The sequence below is a fragment of the Mesoplodon mirus genome (assembly GCF_964341445.2).
Source record: "Mesoplodon mirus genome assembly, chromosome: 9".
Classification (NCBI taxonomy): Eukaryota; Metazoa; Chordata; class Mammalia; order Artiodactyla; family Ziphiidae; genus Mesoplodon; species Mesoplodon mirus.
In genome coordinates, this window is record NC_138985.1 from 29,547,524 (window position 1) to 29,573,695 (window position 26,172).

The 26,172-nt window shown below is 49.3% G+C and overlaps 1 protein-coding gene across 5 annotated transcripts in view; it reads left to right on the forward strand.

Annotated features, from left to right (window-relative positions):
* CCM2 (CCM2 scaffold protein) overlaps window positions 1–26,172 on the forward strand; it is a 55,794-nt gene that overhangs the window by 25,509 nt on the left and 4,113 nt on the right. For all 5 annotated transcript variants that reach the window (XM_082632851.1, XM_082632852.1, XM_082632853.1 and 2 more), the window contains 4 exons: window positions 19,133–19,216; window positions 20,011–20,194; window positions 23,612–23,748; window positions 24,650–24,785. In XM_082632851.1, the coding sequence (XP_082488977.1) occupies window positions 19,133–19,216; window positions 20,011–20,194; window positions 23,612–23,748; window positions 24,650–24,785 (541 nt within the window). The remainder of the gene's footprint in view (window positions 1–19,132; window positions 19,217–20,010; window positions 20,195–23,611; window positions 23,749–24,649; window positions 24,786–26,172) is intronic.

Below are 26,172 nucleotides of genomic sequence, written 5' to 3' on the forward strand. Positions count from 1 at the left end.
CCCAGTGTGAAGATGAGCAGATTAAGTCAAAGCCTCTGTCCGGAGCGGTGAGAATTGCCCACCCCCTTTCCCTCAAGCTTCCAGATAGGCCTGCAACCAGGCCTCTCCCACAAGGGGATCCTCGGAGGGGTGCTTTCATGTGGAAGCCACGCAACCCGCAGAAGTGCCGCCTCGAATGACGCTGGGGTGACCCCCCAGCCGGCCTGAGAGAAGCTGACAGTCTGCACCTCTGCCCGTGCACACGGCCTCTTTCGTGGGCAGTCAGGGAGACGTGCACGTTTGAGGAAGACGTTTAATCTAAAGATAGAGCCCGGGACAAACACAAGACGTAAAGGTGAATGCAACAGCAGCAGTGTGGAAACGGGGGGAAAAATAAAAATACAGAATGTTGTCCGAAAGATAAGAGGAAATCCTGTTAACTGTGAGATAGCAGGGTAACAGGTGGAGACGAGCTTTCGGAATGAAAGGATCTGAATTATGTGTCGTAAAAGATTCATTAGAGGGGTCAAAAGACAAGGAGGTCAAACATCAGTAAACAAAAGGTGAGGGAGAGAAAAAAATGATAGGATCCATCCAGAAGGTTCAACCTCTGACTCATAAGAAGAAAGAATGGGGGAGAGTGGGAGGAAGTTGTTAAGACAGTAATGGAAGAACCTTTAGCAGAAAATTCACCACCAGACATGATTCTCAGATCGAGAGGGTCCCTTTCTGGTCATGATGACCGGACAGTCAGGTTTCTAAAACGTGAGCCCTCACAGCCCGTTCTGACGAGGTTCCTGGGAGATGTGCTGCCTCAGAGCACAGGGACGCACCAGGAAGTGGGAGATGCAGATCCAGAACCGGGGCTCTAAGCACGGAAAAGAACAGAGGGAATTCCCAAGATGGGACTCTGAGGAACAGGCTAGGGCAGCTCTGGGAGAAGAGAACACAGATGGTTTTATATGTTGGAGTCGAGGCTGCTGAAGAATTGGGAAGATAGAAGTGTACATTGAAAACCAAGTGGAGGGAAGGGTAGGCCCATATTACACCAGGAAAATTTAAAGGTTGGGGACTTCCGCTTCCAGGAAGAGGGAGTCGACATATTTTTCCATATTCCTCTCACTAAGTACACCTGAAACTCCTGGACGTTATATATACAACAACCGTAAGAAGACTCTGAAAGGTAGAGTGACGGCAGACCATCCAGGGGCCTTGGGACCCAAGGGGCGACCCCTTTGGTGAGTGCCCCGGTTCTCTTTTTCCTCATGTATCCCAAGCTTGGAACTGAAGAAGCTGGCAACCCAGAGCAGCCAACAGGTGCACACAAAATGCCAACAAAGTTCACTCTCTCTGGCCAAAGGACCAGGAAAGGGATGGCTTAGCAGGACAGAAAATGTTTTACAGTACCTGCTCAGTTCCAACCGAATGTGACTGAAAAATCTGTGGCCCCGCTGCCGCCTCTACCAGCAAAGACTGTGTAGGGGCCAGCACCCACCCCAGAGAAGGCTGAGTGGGGAGCGGGGGCTTTATCCCTGATGAACCCCTAGTGGAACTGCGGTGTCAGTGGAGACCATGTGGGGAGCCTGGAATTCTGCCCTCAGACAGCAGCAGTGTGACACACACCACCCCTCATGTCATTGGGCCACTTGGGGAGCCAGAACGCCAACCATGTCCAGCAGGGAAGAGGAGCCCCCCACTCAGGTGGCAGCGGAGGCCAGTGGGGAGTCAGCCCTTCCACCTGGTAACAGAGTGTGCTCCCCTCCCCCTGTGGGACTAGAGCAGATTTCTGACACTTGTGCCCTCAGAGTCCTGGAGGGAGAAGAGACGGGGTGCGGTGGGGCTGAAAAGCTGATCAAAGGAATCATGGCTGAAACTGCTGTGATTTGGTAAAAGACAGACTCAGAGATTCAAGAAGCTCACCACAGACAGGATAAACCCAAAGCAGTCCACACCAAGACATGTCATAGTGAAACTTCCGAAAATTAAGACAAAGACAGAGTCTTGAAAGCAGTGAGAAAGAACACTTTACTTGTAGGGAAAGCGGAATGATAGATTTCGTGTCAGAAACCACGGGGCCAGAAGGAAGTGACGACATCCTTCAAGTGCTAAGAGACCCTGAAGAATCAAAGTCTGATGAAAGCACCCAAGGCGACTGCACCCTCAGACAGCAGCCAGCAAACAGACCAGTCTCTTGAAGAGCACAGACTGCCACGGGTCACCAGTAAATAGATCATTTGAATAGTCCTGCAACTATTAAAGAAATTAAATATCTAATTTGAAAACTCCCATAAAAAAGTCTCCAGGCCCAGGTGGTTTCTGGAAAATTCTATCATATGTTTAAAGAGTTAACACTAATTCTACACAGTCTCTTCCAGAAAAACAGAAGGGGAGGGAACACTTTTTAACTCATTTGTGAGGTTAATATTTCCCTGATACCAAAATCAGGCAGTACGAAGCAAAAAATATATTACAGTTGTGAATACAGATGCTTAGGTATAAACGTAACAAAACGTATAGGATTTGTACGCTGAAAACTACACAACACGGATGAAAGGATCAAAGATCTAAATAAGTGGAGAAACATACCACGTACATGGTTTGGAAGATTCAACCTAGTTAACATGTCAGTTTTCCCCAAATCGATATACAGGTTTGATGCATTTCCTATCAAAATCCCGGCAAGATATTTTGTAGATATAGACAAGTGTTCTAACATTTGTATGGAAAGGCACAAGAAGTAGAATAGCTGGAACGGTTTGAAAAAGAAGAGTTTAAAAGAGAGGAATCAGTCCGCCTGATTTCAAGATGTACTTTAGAGCTACAGCAATGAAGACTGTGAGGGAGCAGCGGAGGGACTGACACAGTAATCAGTGGAAAAGCATCATGAACCCAGGAACAGACCCAGACAAAGACACCCAACTGATTTTTGACAGAGGCGCAAAAAGCAAGTCAGTGGAAGGGCTGTCTTCTTAGCAAATGGCGCTGGAGCCGTGGGACACCCATTGGGACAAAAATGAACCTCACGCTAAATCTCACACCTTATACAAAAATTAACTCAGAATGGATCGTGGAATTAAAGGGAAAAGGTAAAACTCTAGCACTCTTAGAAAAAAACCTAAGAGAAAATCTCCAGGACCCAGGGTAGGCAGAGTCCTTAGACTTGACATCAAAAAGGGAATGATTGGTAAACTGAACTTCATCAAATTTAAAAACTTTTGTTCTGCAGAGGACTCCGTTAGGAGGATGAAAACACCGGCTACAGACTGGGAGAAGATATCTGCAAACCACCTACCTGCCAAAGGTCTTTTATCTAGAGTATATAAAGAACTGTCAAAGCCCAATAGTAGAAAAGCCAACAGTCTTGATTAGAACATGGGCAAAAGTCATGAAGAGACATTTAGTTCACCAAAGCAGACAGTCAGATGGGAATAAGCACGTGAAGACGTTCAACCTCACTAGCCGTTAGGGAAGTGCAAATTACAACCACAGGGAGACATCACTACACACCAAACAGAAGGACTGAAGTTAAATAAGTGGTGAGAACAGCAGATGCTGGCGAGGATGCAGGGGGTCACTCATGCATGGCTGGTGGACGTGTAGAATGGTGCAGCCGCTCTGGAACACAAGTGGGCAGTTCCTTAAAAACGAAACATGCAACTACCGTCTGACCTGGCAGTTGCACTCTTGAGTATTTATCCCAGGGAAATGAAAATCTGTGTTGACACAAAAACCTATACATGAATATTAAAAGCAGCTTTATTCATAATGGGCAAAAACTGGAAATACCCCAGATGTCCTCCAGTGGGTAGATGGTTAAACAAATGATGTGCATCCATACCGTGGAACCCTACTCAGCTGTAAAAAGGCATGATTTACTGATTGCTTCACACCCTCCAGGAATCTGCCGAGAATTATGCTGAGTGAAAAAAGCCAATCCCCAAAGCTACATACTGCATGATTCCCTTTGTATAACATTCTTGATATGACAGAATTATTGAAATGCAGAGCCGATAGGGCTTGCTAGGGGTTAAGGAGGAGACCAGGTGGGTGGGAAGTGGGTGCGCCTGTAAAAGAGAAGTGAGAGGGACCTTGTATTGGAATGTTCTGTAACCTGACCTTGTAGTCACTCTCCTGGTTGTGATGCTGGGTGATCACAGAGATGTTACCTTGGGTATAACAGGGTGCGGGGTACGGTGGACTTCTGTGTATTACTTCTTACAACTGCATGCCATTTACAATTATCTTAGAGTTAAAGGTTAAAAAAAATTAAAGACTCTGCTTAAAGAAAATTGTGATTTCACTACCTCTTGGCACAGCGGTGAAATAGAATGTACCTAACAGGAGGATATAAGCACCAAGTAATGATTAAGTAATAATTATCTAAATTGTAAGAAAAAAGGAAGAAATGGGGGTGGTGATGTAAGGGAGTTAACTCTTTCTCTGCCGTAACTGGAAATCAACAGCTAATGTCTTAGACTGATGAATCAGGCAGTAGCAATGTAAAACCATTACTTAGAAAGTTGGTCCTAGATCCAGAAGACCCTGGAGTTGCTGCCTCTGGGAAGCAGTTTATAGGGTTGCCTGGGTTGGGACCAGATGGTTGTTTTTTGTTACACACTTCTGGGGACTATTTACGTTTTTAAACTTCCTACATGTATCACTTTGATAAAAATAAAAGCAGCCACGACAACACAGTGCACTAGTGGTGAGAGTTTGCCTCCCGCGTACTCGAGTGTAGCTCTTTTTTTTTTCTTTTTTTTTTTTTTTTTGCGGTACGCGGGCCTCTCACTGCTGTGGCGTCTCCCGTTGCGGAGCACAGGCTCCGGACGCGCAGGCCCAGCGGCCATGGCTCACGGGCCCAGCCACTCCGCGGCATATGGGATCCTCCCAGATCGGGGCACGAACCCGTGTCCCCTGCATCGGCAGGCGGACTCTCAACCACTGCGCCACCAGGGAGGCCCTCGAGTGTAGTTCTTTATGGAAAGTAGTTTGTATTCAGAATGAACATTACTAACGTGAAGGTGAGAGGCACTTCACAGTAGCCTCTCGTTTCTGAATGCTTACCTGTACGGCAACACTTTAACATTTTAAATACATTTTCTCATTGAATCCTCACCCGGCTTTTTTAAAGCAGAAGCATCCTTCCCAGGATTTCGACCCCATGAGGCCCAGGGTGGTGCAGGGGTGCAGGCTCGGGACCTGTGAACCGACACTCTGGCTTTTAATTCGGGGGGCAGCAGCGGGTAATTAATCACATGTGTGATACCAAACCCAAGATGCTTCTTGATAAGCTTTGTTATTTCTTATTTATTGTATTTTTGAAAGTTGAATAGGTAAGTTATGGACATGGTACAAAATTCAGATAGTTGAATAGGTAAGTTACGGACATGGTACAAAATTCAGACGGTAAGGAGATGCCTGGTGAGGAGAGGTCCCCAGTCCCCCCCACCCCCCTGCCCCTGGAAAGAACCATTGGCATCAGTTTCTCGTGTGTCCCTGCATGGGCGGTCTGTCCGTATCTGAGCACACACATGCATTTGTTCCCAAACGATTACCTAGTGCACACTTTGCACCTCGTTATTTACACGCAACAGTATATCTTGACGTATCGTGGTGGGTTGGGGCACATAAAGCTGCCTCGTCCATTTCCCTCCTGTTATAATGGCTGTACCGTATTTTATGTAACCAGTGATCTATTCATACATATTTAATTTGTCTCTGTTACACATTTTACTAACCTTCTAGGATAAATTGCAGAAGTAGAATTGCTGGGTGTAGGGCTCGGCTATTTTTGTCTGGACAGACATTTCCAGGTTGCCCTTCATGCGGGATTTAAGCTGGTGTACACCACGGGCAGTCTGGGCGAATGCCTGTTCATCCACACTCTAAGGGGCCACACAGTGTACATGCGGGCTTCTTGATCGTTGCCAGTCTGATGGTCATAGTCTGTTACCTCGCAGTTTGTACTTACGAGTGAGGTTGTGTATCTTTTCGTATGGTCGAGTCAGATCTCTTAAGTGTCTTTCTACAGCCATTTTTCTGTCGGGTGGTTGGTGGTTTTCCCATACATTTTCCCTAGCGCTCAGTGTGGTAGGTGAGTTTGCCCTTCGCGGTGAAGTTAGTGTTAAGGTTTTCCCTGTTTGTCACTTGTCTTTGTTCAGAGATGTCTCGGTTCTCTAGAAGCAGGGCCTGAAACTGGAGATTGTGTTTGATGATTCAGGGTGTGTTCTCAGGAGAAGGGGAGGGAAGGAAGCAGGATGGAGCAGAGGAAAAAGATGTGTATCTGCCCACTTACGGGCGTGTAAGGGGCCCCTAAAGGCCACACAGGCACCTCTTTGTCCCCAGTATGTAGCAGCTTCCCCACCTTCTCATCACGATCCGGGCCGGTTGCCCCTGCAGCACAGTACCACCTTTCTCTGCTTGCTTGTCTGCTGGCATCAGGAGGTGACTGCGGTTTTAAGTTTAGATCCCTTTTGTGTCCCCTGGTAGAAGCCTTTTACCCCTAGAGCCAGGCTCTCAAAACACACGGAGCCAAAAGTTTCAGGGCTGGGAGCACACGTTCCCCAAGTGGGTCTCTTGGATTGATGGTGATCAGAGCCACTCCTGCTGCCGTACCTTGGAGCCCAGAGCCATGCGTTCTGTCCACTGGGGACCAGGCGTGGTGTAATGACTGTTGGTTCCAGATGTGCCCTGCGTTCTGAGGAGGTGTGGCATCCTTGCAGGTGTCCCCTCCTGGATGTGCCCCGACCCTGTAGAGGACCTTGCTGGTGGTCTGGGCCCCTGCCTTTCAGCATTGTCTCAGACCCTCTCTTCCAAGCCTCGAACAGTTTCCTTCCCCCGTGTACTGTTACCCAAGTGAGTGGCTGTGAGTCCCTTCGGAGGGAACTGGGGGCGTTGCTGCAGCGCACACTCGTGTGGGTGTTACAGATTCCTTCTCCTGGGCTTGGCCTTTCCCTCAGGCACTTCCTGGGACTGGAAACCGGGTCAGAGACGGCCACTCTGCGTTGGAGCAGCACGCTCAGTGGTGGTGTCCTTGTTTGTGTACGTGGCTCGCAGCAGCTCCCTGGCCCCTGGGAACGCCTCTGCTCTAGTTGCATCTCTGTGGGGCCTGCATACCAGCCCCCGCCCCACCATTTGGCCATTTACAGTCACTGCCCGCTGCAGTGAGCATGCCTGCCTGCCCTGCTCCTGGTGGCTGAGGGCTGCCCCCGGGCTTCTGCTCTCGCAGGGTCCTGTCATCCCCCTCGCTCCAGGAAGCCTAGTGCTAAAGCATCTCCCCCATTAGCTCTCCCCCTGAGAACAGCCACCGCCAAGCCGCTGGGTGGTGCCAGCACCCCTGCCAGCCCATTCGTTCCAGCTCATCCTTGAGGGTGGGGTGTCCTCCCAGCCCTCCCAAGTAGCAGGGGCAGTCGTGGGGTTCCAGGTCTTACACGGTAGACCCCGTCCAGCGGGCCCACCTCTCTGCATCTTTTGGAACCTTTATCCACAGTTGGCTCAGCAGTTCTGCAATCTCCACTGAGTTTAACATGGGCCTTGTGTTTGCTGAGCTTCTAAGCTGTGCTTGCAGTTCATGAGAGCCGTGTCCGGGCCCCTGACCAGGGTTAAGTGCAGAGCCCCATAGACATGCTCATCCAGCTGGCGGTCCATCCGCCTCCATCCGGCACCTGCTGCTCCATCAGTGTTCAGTCTCTCTTCCCAGCGGGTCCCGATCGTGCTATGTTGAGATTTGATCCCAGGAACAGGTCTTATGGCCAGGAGGGGCGGACGGGGCAGACCCTGAGGAGAACAGCATCGTCATGAAAGGTGCCCATCCCAGTGAGGCCCGTGTGTCGTTTTTCAGCAAGGGCTGTGTGTGTGTGTGCGTATGTGTGTATGGGGGTCCTGTGGCTTCTAACAAGTGGGATTGGGCCACTTCTGCAGGCCTAGAGTGCTGAGAAGAATATGAGATTGAGGTTCTCAAGTGCATCTACCTAGGTGTCCCCATCCCACGTCTCATAGAGTCCTGCCGTTCCATCAGCGCCCACGCTCTGCCGTGGAAAACTTGTTGATCGAGGTCAAATAGGTGGATGTTATAGGGAGGCTGACTTCGGCTCAGTATAAAAATGGACTTCTCTTGTATCTCATCAGCAATTATTTTTGGAAATACTTTCCGCTGTTTAGAGCTGAAGTGATGAGCTCACCAGCACGTTCCTGTGTTGGCTGTAGTCTCTATAAGGGCGGCAGGAACGGCAGTGGGGTTAGCGGGTGCCCAAGACAGTCCGGCTTTTGCTGCCAGGGCTGATGGAGCTGATGTGACCGCTAGTCAGATGTCCCCTTGGTCTGTGTTGTTCCATCACGTTCACCCTCTGCAGCTGTGACCTGAATGTGCTATGATCAGTTAACCGGCACAGCACGCCGCGCCATGTCATCTCACGGCGGGTGTGGGCTGGTCCCTGACGTCGCTGAAGGGGGCGCTGCACATTGGTCAGGACCGGCAGGGGACTGCCCAGGACAGTGGGGAAGGCTTTTGTAAGAACTGCCCAGGAGGCACACTTTGTCCCATCTGGAGTTACAGCAGGAATGAGAGCTGCAATTTTCCTTTTTGACAAAACATGTTTTACTAATACATATGTTACAGCGAAAAAAATCTCCAATGAGTGAGGACTCACCTCTGTGAAGAAAGTAAATCCTTCTTGGTGATCTGTGAGCCTGAGTTTGAAGTGTGGTGGCACTTTGAGAAAGGCAAGACGGTGGTGGTGACCTTTTGTCCCCCAGGCCATGTGGAGGCGGGGCAATCCTTGTACAGTCCTGCAGACATGATAACACCAGGGCACTTTTATATGACCCCAACGTAGTCAATATATTTTTTATTACTATTTGAATTTAAGCGAAATTAATAATTTGGGATGATACACATCTAGAAGTGGTAACTAATATACAGTATAATACTGATTATGATTCAAAAGGTTTTTAGCAAATGCAATTATTGAGTGAAGCTAGGATACGATTTTTTTATTGTGGTGAAATATGCATAACATAAAATTAACTGTTTAAGTGTATATTTCATTGGTATTAAGTACACTCACATAGTTGTGCAGCCATCACCACCATCCATTTCCAGAACTTTTTCTTTTCAGAACTTTTCAGTGCAATATATATATACACACACCACATATTATTTATCCATTCATCTATCAATGGGCTTTGGGTTGTTTCCAACTTTTTTCTTTTTTCTTTTTCTTTTTTTTTTTTTTTGCGGTACGCGGGCCTCTCACTGTTGTGGCCTCTCCCGTTGCGGAGCACAGGCTCCGGACACAGGCTCCGGACGTGCAGGCTCAGCGGCCATGGCTCACGGGCCCAGCCGCTCCGTGGCACGTGGGATCTTCCTGGACCGGGGCACGAACCCGTGTCCCCTGCATCAGCAGGCGGACTCCCAACCACTGCGCCACCAGGGAAGCCCTGTTTCCAACTTTTAACTATTGTGAATAATACTGTTATGAACATGGATGTACAAATGTCTGTTTGGGTCTCTGCTTTCAGTTTTTTTTCTTTTTTTAATTGTGTTAAAATATAGCATTAAATGTACCATCTTAAACATTTTTAAGGGCGCAGTTCAGTAGTATGAGATACATTCACGTGGTTGTGCAGCCATCACCGCCATCCATTACCTTAATTAACTCTTTTCATCTTGTGAATCTGAAACTATACCTATTAAACAAAAACTCCGCATTCTTTCCTCCCCACAGCCCCTGGCAACCATCGTTCTGTCTCTATGGATTTGACTTCTCTAGGAAGTTCATATGAGTGGAATCATACACTGTTAGTCTTTTTGTGACTGGCTTATTTCACTTAGCATAGTATTCTCAAGTTTTACCTGTGTTGTAATGTACTGCAGAATTTCCTTCCTTTTTAAGGCTGAACAATATACTATTGTATGGATATACCACATCTCGCTTATCCGTTCATCCATCAGTGGACGCTTGGGTTGCTTCCATGTTGTAGTTATTGTGAACGATGCTGCTATGAACATGGGAATACAGAAATCTCTTTGAGACCCTGCTTTTAATTCTTTTGGGTTTATCTATACCCAGAAGTGGAATTGCTGGGTCATATGGTAATTCTATTTTTAATTTTTTGAGGAACCTCCATACTGTTTTCCACGGCAGCTGCGCCATTTTATATTCCCACCAACAGTACACAGGCGTTCCAGTGTCTCCACATCCTCGCTAGCACTCGTTATTTTCTGTTTTTGTTTTGTTTTTCACTAGCCATCCTAATGAGTTTGAGGTGGTATCTCATTGTAGTTTTGATTGTATTTCTCTAATGATTAGTGATCTCAAGCATCTTTTCATGTTCTTATTGGACATTTGTGTATCTTCTTTGGAGAAAAGTCTATTCAAATCTTTTGCCCATTTTGGCATCAGGTGTTTTTTGTTGAGTTTTAGGAGTTCTCAGTATATTCTAGATATTAATCCCTTGTCAGATATATGATTTGCAAATATTTTCTCCCATTCCGTGGGTTGCTCTTTTACTCTGTGGATAGTGTCTCTTAATGTACAAAACTTTAAAATCTTGTTGAACTCCAGTTTGTCTGTTTTTTTTTTGCCTTTGTCGCCTGTGCCTTTGGTATCAAATCCAAGAAGTCATTGCCAAATCCAATATCATGAACCTTTTGTCCTATGTTTTCTTCTAAGAGTTTTTTTTTTTTGCGTTAACGCGGGCCTCTCACTGCTGTGGCCTCTCCCGTTGTGGAGCACAGGCTCCAGACGCACAGGCTCAGCGGCCATGGCTCACGGGCCCAGCCGCTCCGCGGCACGTGGGATCCTCCTGGGCCGGGGCACGAACCCACGTCCCCTGCATCGGCAGACGGACTCTCAACCACTGCGCCACCAGGGAAGCCCTCTGCTAAGAGTTTTATTGTCTGCTTGCAGTTCTTTTACATAGACATCCAGAAGTGGAATTGCTGGATCATATGCTAATTCTATGTTTTCTTTCTTAAGGAATGACCATACTGTTCTCCATAGTGGCTGTGCCATTTTACAGTCCGACCAGCAGTGCACAAGGGTTCCAGTTTCTCCATGTCCTCACCAACACATTATTTTCTGTTTTGATGGTAGCCATCCAGATGGGTGTGAAGTAGTATCTTACTGTGGTTTTGACTTGCATTTCGCTAGTTACTAGTGATATTGAGAATCTTTTCATGTGCTTATTGGCCACCTATACACCTTCTTTGGAGAAATATCTATTTAAGTCCGTTGCATATTTCTTAATCAGGTTGTTTGTTTTTTTGTTGTGGAGTTATAGGAGTTCTTTGTGTATTCTGGGTATTAACTTCTTTTCAGATATATGATTGCAAATATTTTCTACCATTTGGTAGTTGTCTTTGCACTCTATTGATGGTGTCCTTTGATGTACAAAGCTTTAAATTTTGATGAAGTCCAGTTTGTCATTTTTTTCTCTTATTGCCTCTGCTTTTTTTCCACATTAAAGGTTTTTTAAATTGTGTTAAAATACACATAACATAAAATTTACCATCTTAACCATTTTTAAGTGTACAGTTTAAGTGTTCTAACATTCACGTTGCTCTGCAACCATTACCACCATTCACCTCCAGGATTGTTTTCACCTTGCCAGACTGACACTCTGTACCTATTAAACAATAACCCCGTTTCTCCCTCCTCCCAGCCTCTGACAGCCACCATTCCACTTTCCGTCCCTCTGAATTTGACTACTCTGGATACCTCGTATAAGTGGAATCATATAATATTTACCTTTTTGTGCCTGGGCTTATCCATGTTGTAGCATGTATCAGAATTTCCTTCCTTTTTAATTTTTTTTTTTTTTTTTTTTTTTTTCCCGTACGCGGGCCTCTCACTGTTGTGGCCTCTCCCGTTGCGGAGCACAGGCTCCGGACGCCCAGGCCCAGCGGCCATGGCTCACGGGCCCAGCCGCTCCGCGGCACGTGGGATCCTCCCAGACCGGGGCACGAACCCGCATCCCCTGCATCGGCAGGCGGACTCCCAACCACTGCGCCACCAGGGAGGCCCTCCTTCCTTTTTAACGATGAATAATATCTCACTGTTTATAACACATTTTGTTTATCCAGTTCTTCCATAAAGAATTGAGTTGCTTCCACCTTCTGTTATTGCCTGTGCTTTTGGTATCATATCCAATAAATCACTGCCACATCCAATGTCATGAAGCTTTTCTTCTATGTTTTCTTCTAAGAGTCTTATAGTTTTAGGCCTTAAATTTAGGTGTTTGATCCATTTGAGTTAATTTTTGTGTATGGTGTTAGCTAAGGGTCAAACTTGATTCTTTTGTGTGTGGAGTCTTGTTTTCCCAGTACCACTTGTTGAAAAGATTGTCCTTTCCCCATTGAATGGCCTTGGCACGCTTATCAAAAATCAACTGACACTGTATATGAGGGTTCATTTCTGAGCTCTCTATTCTATTTCATTGCTCTGAATGTCTGTCTTGATGCCAATACCACGCTGTTGGTTATTGTAGCTTTGTAGTAAGTTTTGAAATCAGGAAGTGTAAGAATAGATGAAAGGTAATATTGATAAATTTAAGGAAGGGTTTGCATTTGGTTTACATGAACACATAGAAGAGGATAGGGCTTCCCTGGTGGCGCAGTGGTTGAGAGTCCACCTGCCGACGCAGGGGACACGGGTTCGTGCCCCGGTCCAGGAGGATCCCACATGCCGCGGAGCGGCTGGGCCCGTGAGCCATGGCCGCTGAGCCTGCGTGTCTGGAGCCTGTGCTCCACAACGAGAGAGGCCACAGCAGTGAGAGGCCTGTGTACTGCAAAAAAAAAAAAAAAGAAGAAGATAGAAAGGCCTCTGCTAGCTGCACATCTGTGACAACGTTCTGGAATGTTCATTTGTAACAACCTTAAGTATGAGCCAGTAATTAGATGTGCTGCTTACTTATTTCTAAACTGTTCTGTCAGAGGGGTGGATTCTCAGCCCTGTAGAGAGTGGGGAGACTAATACACAGTTTAGTTTTATTCTCTCCCCCTCACCCCAAGCTTAGAAAGGATAAAATCTAAAACTTTTTAGAATGAGTATGCATTTCCCTTTGGAGCTACCCAGCACACACTGAACAGCTTTTGAATGCAGCTGTTGTGAAGTTTAGGATGCTCATCTGACTGTGCCTAGACTCAGCCTGTATCTGCTTCTGTGCCCTACGTGAGCTTCTGCCAGTCCCTCTTCTCTCTGTGCCAGTTTTCTTCTCTGTGGGCAGGTGGTTGCCTGGCACAGCAGTAGGTGAACTGGCTTAGGCCTCTGTGTTTACCTTGCTTGCATTTGATAATCCCCAGAGTAACCTGCCTGCTTGGTTCCCCCGTCAGAGAGGGCATCTGCAAACAAAGACAGTTCGATTTCTTCCCTCCCAATCTCTACCTTCTATTTCCTTTTCTTGTCTTACTGCATTATCTAGGACTTCCAATACAGTATTGAAAAGCAGTGGTGAGAGGGGACATCCTTTCCTTGTTCCTGGTCTTAGGCAACCTTAGAGCTTCTTACAATTAAGTATTGATGTTAGCTGTAGGTTTTTTGTACATGTTCTTTATCAAGTTGAGGAAGTTCCCCTCTATTTCTAGTTTGCTGAGAGTTTTTGTTATGAATATTAGAGGTTGTCAAATGCTTCTTATGCATCTGTTGATACCATATGATTTTTCTCTTTAGCCTGTTAAAGTGGTGGATCACATTTAATAATTTTTGAATGTAGAGTCAACTTTGCATACCTGGGATAAATCCCACTTGCTTTTGGTTTATAATTCTTTTTATCCGTTGTTGGATTTGATTTGCTAATATTTTGTTGAGGATTTTTGTATCTATGTTTATGAGAAATATTGGTCTTTCCTTTCTTGTAGTATCTTTGGTTTTGATACTAAGGTAATGCTGCCTCAAAAAATGGGTTAGGAAGTGTTTTCTCTTTTCATTTTCTGGAAGAGATTATAGAGAATTGGTATAGTTTCTTCGTTAAATGTTGAGTAGAATTAACCAGTGAATCTGTCTGGGCCTGATACTTGCCGTTTTAGAAAGTTATTATTGATTCAATTTCTTTAATAGCTTATATGCCTATTCACATTATCCATTTCTCCTTATGTGAATTTTGGTAGATTGTGTCTTTCAAGGAATTCCACTGGTGGTCCAGTGGTTAGGACTCTGCGCTTCCACTGCAGGGGGCCTGGGTTCAATCCCTGGTCAGGGGACTAAGATCCTGCAAGCCGCACAGCGCGGCCAAAAAAGAAAGAATTCCGCTGGGATCTGAGGACATACTTTGTATGGTTTCTATTCTTTTAAATTTGTTAAGGTGTGTTTTATGGCCCAGAATGTGCTCTATCGTGGTGAATGTTCGTGTGAGCTTGAGAAGAATGTGTATTCTGTTGAATGCTGTTGTTGGATGAAGCAGTCTGTTGATGTTAGTTATATGCAGTTGGTGGAAGATGTTGAGTTCACCTTTCTCCTTATCATTTTCTGCCTGCTGGATCTGTCATTTTCTGTCCATTTCTGAGAGGGGGGTGTTGAAGTCTTCAGCTGTAATAGTGGATTCATCTGTTTCTCCCCGTAGTTCTATCAGTTTTTGCCTCATGTGTTTTTGAAGCTCTCTTGCTAGGTGCATAAACATTAAGGATTATTATGTTTTTATTATGTAATAACCCTCTTTATAGTCGGTTTTTTGTAGACAGCATATACTTGTGTCTTGAATTTTTTATCCAGTCTGACAGTTTTTGTCTTTTAATTGGTATATTCAGATGATTCACATTTAAAGTGATTATTGACATAGTTGGATTAATATTTTCCATATTTATAATTGTTTTCTATTTGTTGCTCTTGTTCTTTGTTTGTTTTGTTTTCTACTCAATTTCTGCTTTATCTGGTTTTATTTGAGCATTTTAATAATTCCATTGTTTCTCCTTTCTTAACATATCAATTATACTTCTTGTTATTTTGTTTTGTATTCTTTATTCATTTTATTTTTGGCTCCGTTGGGTCTTCGTTGCTGCATGCGGGCTTTTCTTCAGTTGTGGTGAGCAGGGGATACTCTTTGTTGCGGTGCATGGGCGTCTCATCCTGGTGGCTTCTCTTTTATTGATTTATTGATTTATTTATTTATTATACAGCAGGTTTTATTAGTTCTCTATTTTTATACATATTAGTGCATATATCTCAATCCCAATCTCCCAATTCATCCCACCACCACCACCACCACCATCCATGCCCCCGCTTTCCCCGCTTGGTGTCCATATGTTTGTTTTCTACACCTGTGTCTATTTCTGCCTTGCAAACTGGTTCATCTGTACCATTTTTCTAGATTCCACATATGCGTATATGCGTTAATGTACGATATTTGTTTTTCTCTTTCTGACCTACTTCACTCTGTATCAGTCTCTAGGTCAATCCACGTCTCTGCAGATGACCCAGTTTCGTTCCTTTTTATGGCTGGGTAATATTCCTTTGTATATATATGTACCACACCTTCTTTACCCATTCATCTGTTGATGGGCATTTAGGTTGTTTCCATGACCTGGCTATTGTAAATAGTGCTGCAGTGAACACTGGGGTGCATATGTCCTTTTGAGTTATGGTTTTCTCTCGGTATATGCCCAGTAGTGGGATTGCTGGGTCATATGATAGTTCTATTTTTAGCTTTTTAAGGAACTGCCATACTGTTCTCCATAGTGGCTGTATCAATTTACATTCCCACCAGCAGTGCAAGAGGGTTCCCTGTTCTCCACACCCTCTTTAGCATTTGTTGTTTGTAGATTTTCTGATGATACCCCTTCTAACTGGTGTGAGATGATACCTTATTGTAGTTTTGATTTGCATTTCTCTAATGATTAGTGATGTTGAGCATCTTTTCATGTGTTTGTTGGCCATCTGTATGTCTTCTTTGGAGAAATGTCTATTTAGGTCTTCTGCCCACTTTTTTTTTTTTTTTTTTTTTGCTGTTCGCGGGCCTCTCACTGTTGTGGCCTCTCCCATTGCGGAGCACAGGCTCCGGATGCACAGGCTCAGCGGCCATGGCTCACGGGCCCAGCTGCTCCGCGGCATGTGGGATCTTCCCGGACCGGGACACGAATCCATGTCTCCTGCATCGGCAGGTGGACTCTCAACCGCTGCGCCACCAGGGAAGCCCTTCTGCCCACTTTTTGATTGGGTTGTTTTTTTTTTTTTTTTAATATTGAGCTGCATGAGCTGTTTATATATTTTGGAAATTAATCCTTTGTCAGTTGTGTTGTTTGTACATATTTTCTCCCATTCTGAGGGTTGTCTTTTCGTCTTGTTTGCAGTTTCCTTTGCTGTGCAAAAGCTTTTAAGTTTCATTAGGTCCCATTTGTTTATTTTTGTTTTTATTTCCATTACTCTAGGAGGTGGGTCAAAAAAGATCTTGCTGTGATTTATGTCAGAGAGTGTTCTTCCTATGTTTTCCTCTAGGAGTTTTATAGTGCCCGGTCTTACATTTAGGTCTCTAATCCATTTTGAGTTTATTTTTGTGTATGGTGTTAGGGAGTGTTTTGATTTCATTCTTTTACCTGTCCAGTTTTCCCAGCACCACTTATTGAAGAGACTGTCTTTTCTCCATTGTATATCCTTGCCTCCTTTGTCATAGATTAGTTGACCATAGGTGCGTGGGTTTATCTCTGGGCTTTCTATCCTGTTCCATTGTTCTATATTTCTGTTTTTGTGCCAGTACCATATTGTCTTGATGACTGTAGCTTTGTAGTATAGTCTGAAGCCAGGGAGTCTGATTCCTCCAGCTCCGTTTTTTTCCTCGAGCCTGCTTTGGCTATTCGGGGTCTTTTGTGTCTCCATACAAATTTTAAGATTTTTTATTCTAGTTCAGTAAAAAATGCCGTTGGTAATTTGATAGGGATTGCATTGAATCTGTAGATTGCTTTGGGTAGTATGGTCATTTTCACAATGTTGATTCTTCCAGTCCACAAACATAATATATCTTTCCATCTGTTTGTGTCATCTTTGATTTCTTTCATCAGTGTCTTCTGGTTTTCTGAGTACAGGTCTCTTACCTCCTTAGGTAGGTTTATTCCTAGGTATTTTATTCTTTTTATTGCAGTGGTGAATGGGATTGTTTCCTTAAATTTCTCTTTCTGATCTTTCGTTGTTAGTGTATAGGAATGCAAGAGATTTCTGTGCATTAATTTTGTATCCTGCAGCTTTACCAGATTCATTGATTAGCTCTAGTAGTTTTCTGATGGCATCTTTAGGATTATCTATGTATAGTATCATGGCATTTGCAGACAGTGACAGTTTTCCTTCTTCTTTCCCAATTAGTATTCCTTTTATTTCTTTTTCTTCTCTGATTGCCGTGGCTAGGACTTCCAAAACCATGTTGAATACTAGTGGCGAGAGTGGACATCCTTGTCTTGTCCCTGATCTTAGAGGAAGTGCTTTTATTTTTTATTTATTTTTTATTTTTATTTTTATTATTATTTTTTTCAGTACGCGGGCTTCTCACTGCTGTGACCTCTCCCGTTGTGGAGCACAGGCTCCGGACACGCAGGCTCAGCGGCCATGGCTCACGGGCCCAGCTGCTCTGCGGCATGTGGGATCTTCCCAGACTGGGGCACGAACCCGTGTCCCCTGCATCGGCAGGCAGACTCTCAACCACTGCACCACCAGGGAAGCCCTATTCCTTTTTTGGGTTTTTTTTCCCCCTTCTTTTCTTTTTTCTATTTCCTTTTAAGTTTGGGGAGTTTTTACTGACATATCTCCAAGCTGTGTCCATCTATTGGTGAATGAATCAAAAGCATTCTTCATTTCTGTTGTAATGTTTTTGGTTTTTAACATTTCCCATTGATTTTTTTCCTTAGAATTTCCATCTCTTTGCTTACTTCGCCGATCAATTCTTGCATGATGTTCACTTTATTAGAGCCCTTAGCATGTTAATCATAGTTGTTTTAAATTCCTGGTCTGATAATTCCAAAATCTCTGCCATATCTGAGTCTGGTTCTGATGCTTGCCCTGTGTGTTCAGTGTTCTTTGCCTATTACCATGCCTTATAATTTTTTGTTGAAAGCTGGGTATGGTGATTCAGGTAAAAGGAGCTGAGGTAAAGAGGCCTTCCTCCCTGGCCCCCAGAGTTTTGTCTCAAGCTTGTCTATGCCCGTGTCCAACCCTTGGTCAGTCCCCTTCTGGTGTGCCTCCCAGGCCGGCTCCTGTGGCTTCTCCCCGGGGGCTGTGATTCTCTGTCCCCCGTCGCTCTCTCCAGTTTTGGGGGCAGCAGTTTGCCCTGTGACCTTGTTCTCTGATGGATCTGAGAAGACATGTTGATTTTTCAGTTTGTTCATCTCTTTTCTTGTGAGGACAGGAGTGACGACGGACTGGAGACAGGAAGTCTGTTGTCACCCTGTTAACAGCGACCTTAAACATTCGAGTTAGTGAGAGGATGAGAAATGCTGGCTGTAAGAGAAATCAGTAACCCATTAAATCACACTTAAAGACTGTGTTCATTGGTGGAGATGTGACGTGAACACAGCTGAAGCAGCACTGTGTCTGCACCACACTCGGGGCCCTTTTCGTTGAGGTTTGTTAGGCAGGTGCTTCATGGCCTCGTGTCACTTCATTTCTCTGTGCTCACTACTCTGCTGCCTGGCCCTTCGTGAGTTAACACGTTTACTTTTAGCAGGTTGTGCAGAACCATTGTTTTCAGTTTCTAACCATGACCCGGACACACAAGCCATCCTTGTCTGTCCTTTTATTTATTTTTCTTTTTTCTTTTTATCTTTTGGTCACACCATGCGCCTTGTGGGATCTTAGTTCCCCTATCAGAGATTGAACCAGGGCCCCCTGCAAGTGGAAGCCTGGAGTCTTAACCACTGGCCCGCCAGGGAAGTCCCTTGTCTGTCCTTTTAGAATCCAGATTCCACCAAACTAATTTTGAGGTGTCCTTAAGACAGGACTTTGACGACAACATTGATGCAGTCTGGTGGGAAGTGTGGGAGTGTTCTCCTCGGCCGGTAGAGATTTTGCTAAAAATTTGGAGCACGCCACCTTGGGGAGTCCCCCACTGCGAGCTGGGACTGCGGCCAAGGGGCCTGGTGGTGGGGATGCGTGAGGCTCTCGCGGTGCTCTGCTGGCCCGTGGTGGTGTTGGCTCATCTTCCCTTTCTCATGGCACTTTCTCTCTCCACTTTCTTTTAGTACTTAGGTCAGTTAACATCCATCCCAGGATACCTGAATCCCTCCAGTAGGACTGAAATCCTGCATTACATAGACAATGCAAAGGTAACCCCATCTGCCCGACTCTGTCCTCCTAACCCTCAGCCTGCTCCACCTCCCAACCCTGACCTCTGACCCTCAGCCTGCTCCACCTCCCAACCCTGACCTCTGACCCTCAGCCTGCTCCACCTCCTAACCCTGACTTCTGGCCCTCAGCCTGTTCTACCTCCTCTAACGCTGACCTCTGACCCTCAGTTTGCTCCACCTCCTAACCCTGACTTCTGAGCCTCAGCCTGCACTACCTTCCAACCCTGACCTCTGACCCTCAGTTTGCTCCACCTCCCAGCCCTGACCTGTGACCCTCAGTTTGCTCCACCTCCTAACCCCAAGCTCTGACCCCCAGCCTGTTCCACCTCCTAACCCCAACCTCTGACCCTTGTTCTCTGACACCAGCTCTTGGCCCTCTGACCTTGGGCCTTCATGGCTGTGAGGGATGACCGAGTCCCATCATGTTAAGGGTGCACTTGGCCCTTGGCTCTCAAGACTGTTCCTCAGTCTGAACATGAGCTTTATTCTCCAGACTCGCTCCTGCTGGTTCTGGGCTGTTTCACAATTCACGTTTTCGAGATATCCAAACCACATGCCACAGGTCTGAGTCTAAAGGCGGTTCCAGAAGGACCCCCCAACGTGGTTTGAACACAGCAGTGCCCTGGGGGCGAGCATGGCTGCTCTCAAGGGAGCAGCGCTCTGCTCATGAGTCAGCACTGGCTGTGTGGGCTGCATGTGCCACACACGGCGCGGGATCCCAGGGGAGCCCGTGGCCGGGCCCTGTGTTTCTGATGCCGTGTGGTTCCTTCCAGAGAGCCCACCAGCTCCCCGGACACCTGACCCAGGAGCATGACGCTGTGATCAGCCTGTCTGCCTACAACGTCAAGCTGGCCTGGAGGGACGGGGAGGACACCATCCTCAGGGTCCCCATCCATGACATCGCCGCCGTGTCCTACGTGCGGGATGACGCCTCACACCTGGTGGTCCTAAAGACAGGTATGGACCAGGGGAGCGGGGTCAGGAGGGTCCTTGGCAGATGCCGACCACGCCTCTGTCCTGAGGAATGAGTCCGTGGATTTCATGGAGCTCTGGAGACAGTTTCTACAGCGGTGGGTCAGCCACTGCTGCCCACTGTGCCTGAGAGAAGCCCTCTGGCCGGAGAAGGGCAGTGACCCAGGAGGCTGTGGGGAACAGGTGCTGAGCTCAGCCACCGTCGCTCAGCGCGGCCCCCGTCCAGGATGCTGACGTGGCCGCTGGCACCCAGGCCTGGTAGAGCCCCGGGCGCAGGTGGCTCCACAGGCTGAGGGTGGGCCTCAGCTCAGCCCAGCCAACATTCAGCCCCTGCCTTTGGCCAGGCAGTCTTCCCAAAGCGGACGAAGCAAAGATGAGACCAGACCAGCAGTGTCTGCGAGACGTTCTGAGTGTGTCCGTGTAGGAGAATCAGAGAGAACCTTAAACCAGCCGTCAGCTCCCCTCACCCAGCCCACTCCTCTCACCTGGCGATGAGGGTGCAGCGCCGCCTTACTTGGCACTGCCGGACTGGCTGCCTCGCAGGTCCAGAGCCCTGGCCTAAGTCCCCGAGAAATGAGGAGAGAAATCACAGTTTCACACATGCCGTGCCCGTCCCGGTGGGCAGTTCTCAGGTTGTCGCTGCAGCACGGACGCTGTCCTGGGCTCCTTTAGGCACTGGCGGCGGCTGGGTTGAGCCCTGGAGCTGCTCATTTCCAAAGGGCCGGTGGCGGGGCGTGAGGGTGGCCCGCTGGACCGGCCTGGGTCGCACGCTGTGCTTCCGGCAGTGCAGAGTTGTATTTCTGCTTGAGGTCGTTAGTTCATGGGGATCCGAGGGCTTCTTAAGAGCCAGGGCCCTGGTGAGCTTTCTCATTACTGACTCCTCGAGCTTCAAGGAGGTTCCCGTGCAAGGGCCTGTGAATCCGCTGGGGATGCTGCGGGCCCGTGTGCACAGGTAACTGGAGCGGTTTGCGCAGGTGGCTGCCGGGATTCCTACAGCCCCTCTCCTCCGTGTGGCTGTGGCTTAGCGTCCCCTCCGCAGCGTCACATGCAGCACGCATGCACGCACACACACTCCCCACACATGCGTGTAACACCCATGTACATCCCCGCACTCACTCGCATGCACTCACACGGGCCCCACACACTCACACTCGCTAGTTCACACGCACACTCACACGCACCCCGCTCTGTCGTGCTGCACTTTGGAGCGAGGGCCCCTCTGTGCTCTGCTCGTTCCTCACTTCCCCGTGTTGTGTTCAGTGAGCAGCTACCATTTAACGACAGGCATTATTTTAGGTTGAACCACATGAAGCTGCATTTCAAGCTACAAAAATGACAATTGAAGGCGGCTCAATAGTAGAAAGCGTGTGACGTGCGTGATCTCGTTTAATCCCCACAGTAAACCTGTCAGGAGGATTCTGTTTACTTCCGCTGCTGCTCCTGGACTAACGGGGAGCAGATGGCCGCCCGGTGGGTGGGTGGTGGCGGCTGCTTGAGGAACTGGCTGTGTAGCTGCTTCCACCTGTGCTGCCCAGCGCCGTGGTAGCTGCCGTGCCCTGCCAGGGGACTGTCCCCGCAGGAGGCCCGAGGTCTGGGGCCTCCCTAGGGACCGAGCAATGAGGAGAGCGCTCTGGCTGCGGGCCTCCCGGCGTTTGGGCCGGTAGAAGGCGAGCTGGCCCCTGGGTTTCTTGCGTCCAGGACATTTCTCAGCGTTAAGCACAGAGCAGAGTACTAGGAAGACAGGTGACCCAGTTATTTCTAAGAGAGGGGATGGGCTCCATAGGAGAAACTTCCCCAAAGATGAAAACCAGGGCCCAGGGCTTTGAGAGCTTTCAAGTTAAAGGAAGAGAATGAATTCCGTGTCCTGGAGCGGCCTCCTCATTCTAGCAGATGGCCCAGAAGGGAAGCCTCCAGACCGGGGGCCTCCTGGTCTCTCAGAGGCTCCTGTGCCCATCACGCGCGCTGTGTGTGAAATGAGGCACGTCGTGGCCGTCCTCAGCACAGGTGCCGGCAGTGGTAGCTAACACTTACTAAGTGCCTACTACCCGCAGGCTGTCTGTGTGCCTCCTTCAGCCCGGGCTCTGCTGGCATTTGGGACAACATGGGGTCAGGGGTAGGGGTCAGATCTGGCTGCAGGAGGTTCCGTGTGGCAGGCAGAGCTCAGAGAGCATGCAGACATCTCGTTAAAGGATGTTTCTGTGGATGTAGGAGAGTGGACAGTGGATCTGAACCGGCACCTGTGGGGACAGCCTGTAGGCCTGTGGCTGGATGCAGCTGGGGGACTGGAAGGGGGCTTGCTTTGCGTGGCTTTGGAGCCACATGTCTGCTTCCTTGAGAGCAGCCACGGGTGCGAGCCACAAAGCTACTAAAAATGTTCTAAAAAAGTAAAACGGAACAAGTGAAATCAACGTTACTAACGTATTTCATTTAGCTCTTTATGTCCAGACATCACGTCAGTGAGGTCAGGGTAACAGTTGCTAGTGAGAGCTCACGCAGTCTTTTTTGTCCTAACTGAGACCTTGTGGGTAGTTTCCACTTCGGGTACCGCTCAGCACCTGTGGCCCATGGGTCTGTGGGACGGTGCAGTCCGGGGTCTAACCGTGGGATTCATGGGGCTCAGCCTCCACACAGGGTGCGGCCAGCCCTGCCCTTCAGAGCCCTGGTCTTTGCAGGCCCATCCACCCCAAGCATGGCTGTTCCCGGTTGGGTTCCCGTCTCTCAGCCGTGTCTGAGCTTCGGGTGGTCTCCCTCCCGGGTGGGCTTGTGCTGAGCTACCCCAGCATCAGGGGAGCTCAAGCCTTCACCTCCATCCACTTCCTGCTCCCAGGTGTGTCTGAGCATCCGCTCAGACAGGCCTGGAGCCCTGTTCCTGTAGAAGCTTCCCTGGGCCCCAGGCCCCCCTTCCCACTTCAGGAATTCCCCCTCGCGTCCCACAAGACCTTGTGTGTGAGGGGGCGGCGTGCAGTGTCAGGCCCACAGCGGGGGCTCTTACGTCCAGACCCCTGCCTGGCTTCTGGCCCTCACCCACCCTCGGCCTGGCGCCCTGCCCCCTGTGCCTCGTTTCCCCATCTCTTGTCGGGATTGTGTATGAACCTTGTCGCTAGCAGCCTGTGGATGCCTGCGTCTGTGTAGATCACAAGCAGCTGAACACGAGCCGTTTCCTCTCTCAGCCTAAGATACTCGCTCTGTCTTTGGCAGAGATGCTAGAAGGTCATGTAAGGTGATGGCCTTGAGTGGGCAGTGGCAGGGGAGCGAGGGTGGGAGGGTGCTCTCGTGAAGGGAAGGGGACGGTGGGGGGGTGCCTGGCTCGGCTTGTTCCCACCTGAGTCAGGTAGGGGCCGCCCAGAGCCTGCTGTTGAGCTCCCACACCTGCCCTAACCTGCCACGGTGTTGACTTCCCAGCCCAGGACCCCGGCATCTCCCCCAGCCAGAGTTTGTGTGCAGAAAGTTCCAGAGGCCTCACCGCAGGTTCCCTGTCGGAGAGCGGAGTGGGGCCTGTGGAGGCATGCTGCCTGGTGATCCTGGCCGTGGAGACCAAGGTGAGCAGGGTTGGCAGCTGGTACCCAGGCCCTGCCCACGGCCTGCCCATCCCCCCCATATCCTGACCCAGCCCCACCTACAGCTTGCCTAGGCTCCACCCACACCAGAGCCAGCCCCGCCTATATCCTGATCCAGCCCCGTATACCACCTGACCCAGGTCCCACCCCAGGTCCCACTGGCTCCCAGTCTGCTGGTTTGTTCTTCTCTTGGTGGGCCCCACCCCTCCTTCCCCCACGCGGACGGGGGCTGTGGTCTGTACCCCAAGCTGTGCCCTTGGGGAAGATGCTTGGGAGTGGGGAGTTGGGGCTTGGGGCCCCACCTCGGCCACCCAAGAGCCACCAGCCTCGGGGAGCCCCTTGATACCCTTCTGTTAAGCTTTCACATTTGTGAGATCAAAGCAGGGCCGCCCCACCTTAGGTAGCCTCTGATCAGCATCCCTCCTCCCCAGCCCCGCCCACCTTCCAGCTGGGGAGTTGTTCCTCACAGGGTCGCCTCACTGGCCTGTCCCCGCTAGAAGCTCCTGCAGACACTGCCCCGTGTCCCAGGGGCAGAGCCGCCCCAGATGGGACCCTGCGTTAACGGCACACATGTGAAACACTTGTGCGGTGTCAGGAATGCCGTCCGTGTGACCTGGCCCGGGGGCTGTTCCCTCCCTGCCCCTTTCCCGTGGCTGGGACAGGAGTGGGGAGACGGTGCTGGCTGGAAGGGCAGTGGAGGAGGAGGGCCGGCAGCTGACCCTCTTGCAGGTCCAGCCAGCTTCCTGGGTGTGGGCTGGTGTCCTTGCGGCCCCGTTGGGCAGTGGGAGGCGTCAGGCCCTCAGTGCAGGCGTCCGTTCTGCATCTGAGGTGTCGAACGCCCGGAAGCGGCCCAGGAAGCCTCCGCATTGTCCTCCGTTGGCAGGTCGCCGCGGAAGAGCTGTGCTCCCTGCTCGGCCAGGTCTTCCAGATCGTGTACACGGAGTCCACCATCGACTTCCTGGACAGAGCCATATTTGACGGGGCCTCGACGCCCACCCACCACCTGTCCCTTCACAGTGGTACGTGAGCAAGAGGGCCCCGCCACCCCTTCCCGCCAGGGCTCACTGTGCCGCGAGCTCGTCCCAGGACAGCGCCGGGGCAGCCTTGTTGAGCGGTGACCCTGTGGCCACTGTCCCGGGGGACGTGAGCCGACGCCCTTTGTTCCCAGACTTCACTGTTGGCGTTAATCTGCAAGTGTAGTCAAGGCATACGTGTTCCCCCCACTCCCTGCTTTAGGCCACCTGGTGGCTTCCTGCGTAACTTTGGGGGCCGGGAACACTTTTTCTGGAACCACGCCTGGCCAAAGTCACTTTACCAAACTTAGAACCCAGGGCCGGGCGGGGCTCCCAGCGCTGGGGCTGAGAGTGGGTATGGGGCCCCTTCCAAGATGAGGCCTGCCCGGGGCGGGGTGGGGGGCAATGGCAGGAAGAGCAAGGGGCCCAAAGGCGGTGTAGCCGGACCAGCGCTCAGAGCCACTTCCCCCGTGTGGGCATCTGGGGAGCGTTTTCCGGAATCTGTGAGCACGCACAAGATGCTTCAGTTGTGTGGTAGCCCACTTGAGCTCAATCTTCTAAACACCAAGAGCATCCACTTTTCAAATGCTTAGTATACTGAGGACCCGTGGCTTCTGTCAGTCAGGTGAACAGAAGGAAAGGTATTGGAGACAGCGCAGCGGTAGCCTCCGTGGCAGGCAGCCTCTGGTCTCTCTGTGGAGAGTCCAGCCCTGCACGCGCCCCCGGCGGCTCACGTGTCTCCACAAGCAGCGCAGAGCCCTTTGCGCGCTGACGAAGCTGAGGGGGCTTTCTGAGGAAGGGCTGGCTCTCTCACCTCCTCCTCGTCTCGCTGTTCACGCTGGAGCCGCCACAGCACTGCAGAGATAGCCCGGCGAGGCCAGCAGCCTGTCCTCACGGGCAGGTGGGGAGGTTGAGGCCCAGAGGCCCGCGGCTTCCGCAGTGGGTGGCAGGTGGTTTATTGAGCTATATTTAAACGTTCAGCATTGAAATTTCCAGTAGTGGTTTTTTTTGAATAAGCTTTTTTACTAAAAAGTACACAGATCGTAATTATACCGTTAAATGAGTTTTCACGAAGTAAACACAGGATGTTCAGCCTGCCCACGTGGGCTTCCTTCCTGCCGGCCTCCTCTCTGCGTGGGTGTCCTTTGTCCCCCAGCCCTCAGGTCTCCCTCTGGGGTCCAGGCACACCTGCACTCACACCACGTGTGCACATGCACCCATCACATACATCACACACACGGCACACGTACGTACATCATCACACGCGTGCACACACTCTGCACAGCACACACGCTCACGTCCTCACAGACACTTCACGTACACGAGCGTGCACACCAGACGCTCGCAGCATACACACTCCCCATGCGCGCACACTCTCAGACACGCATCCTCT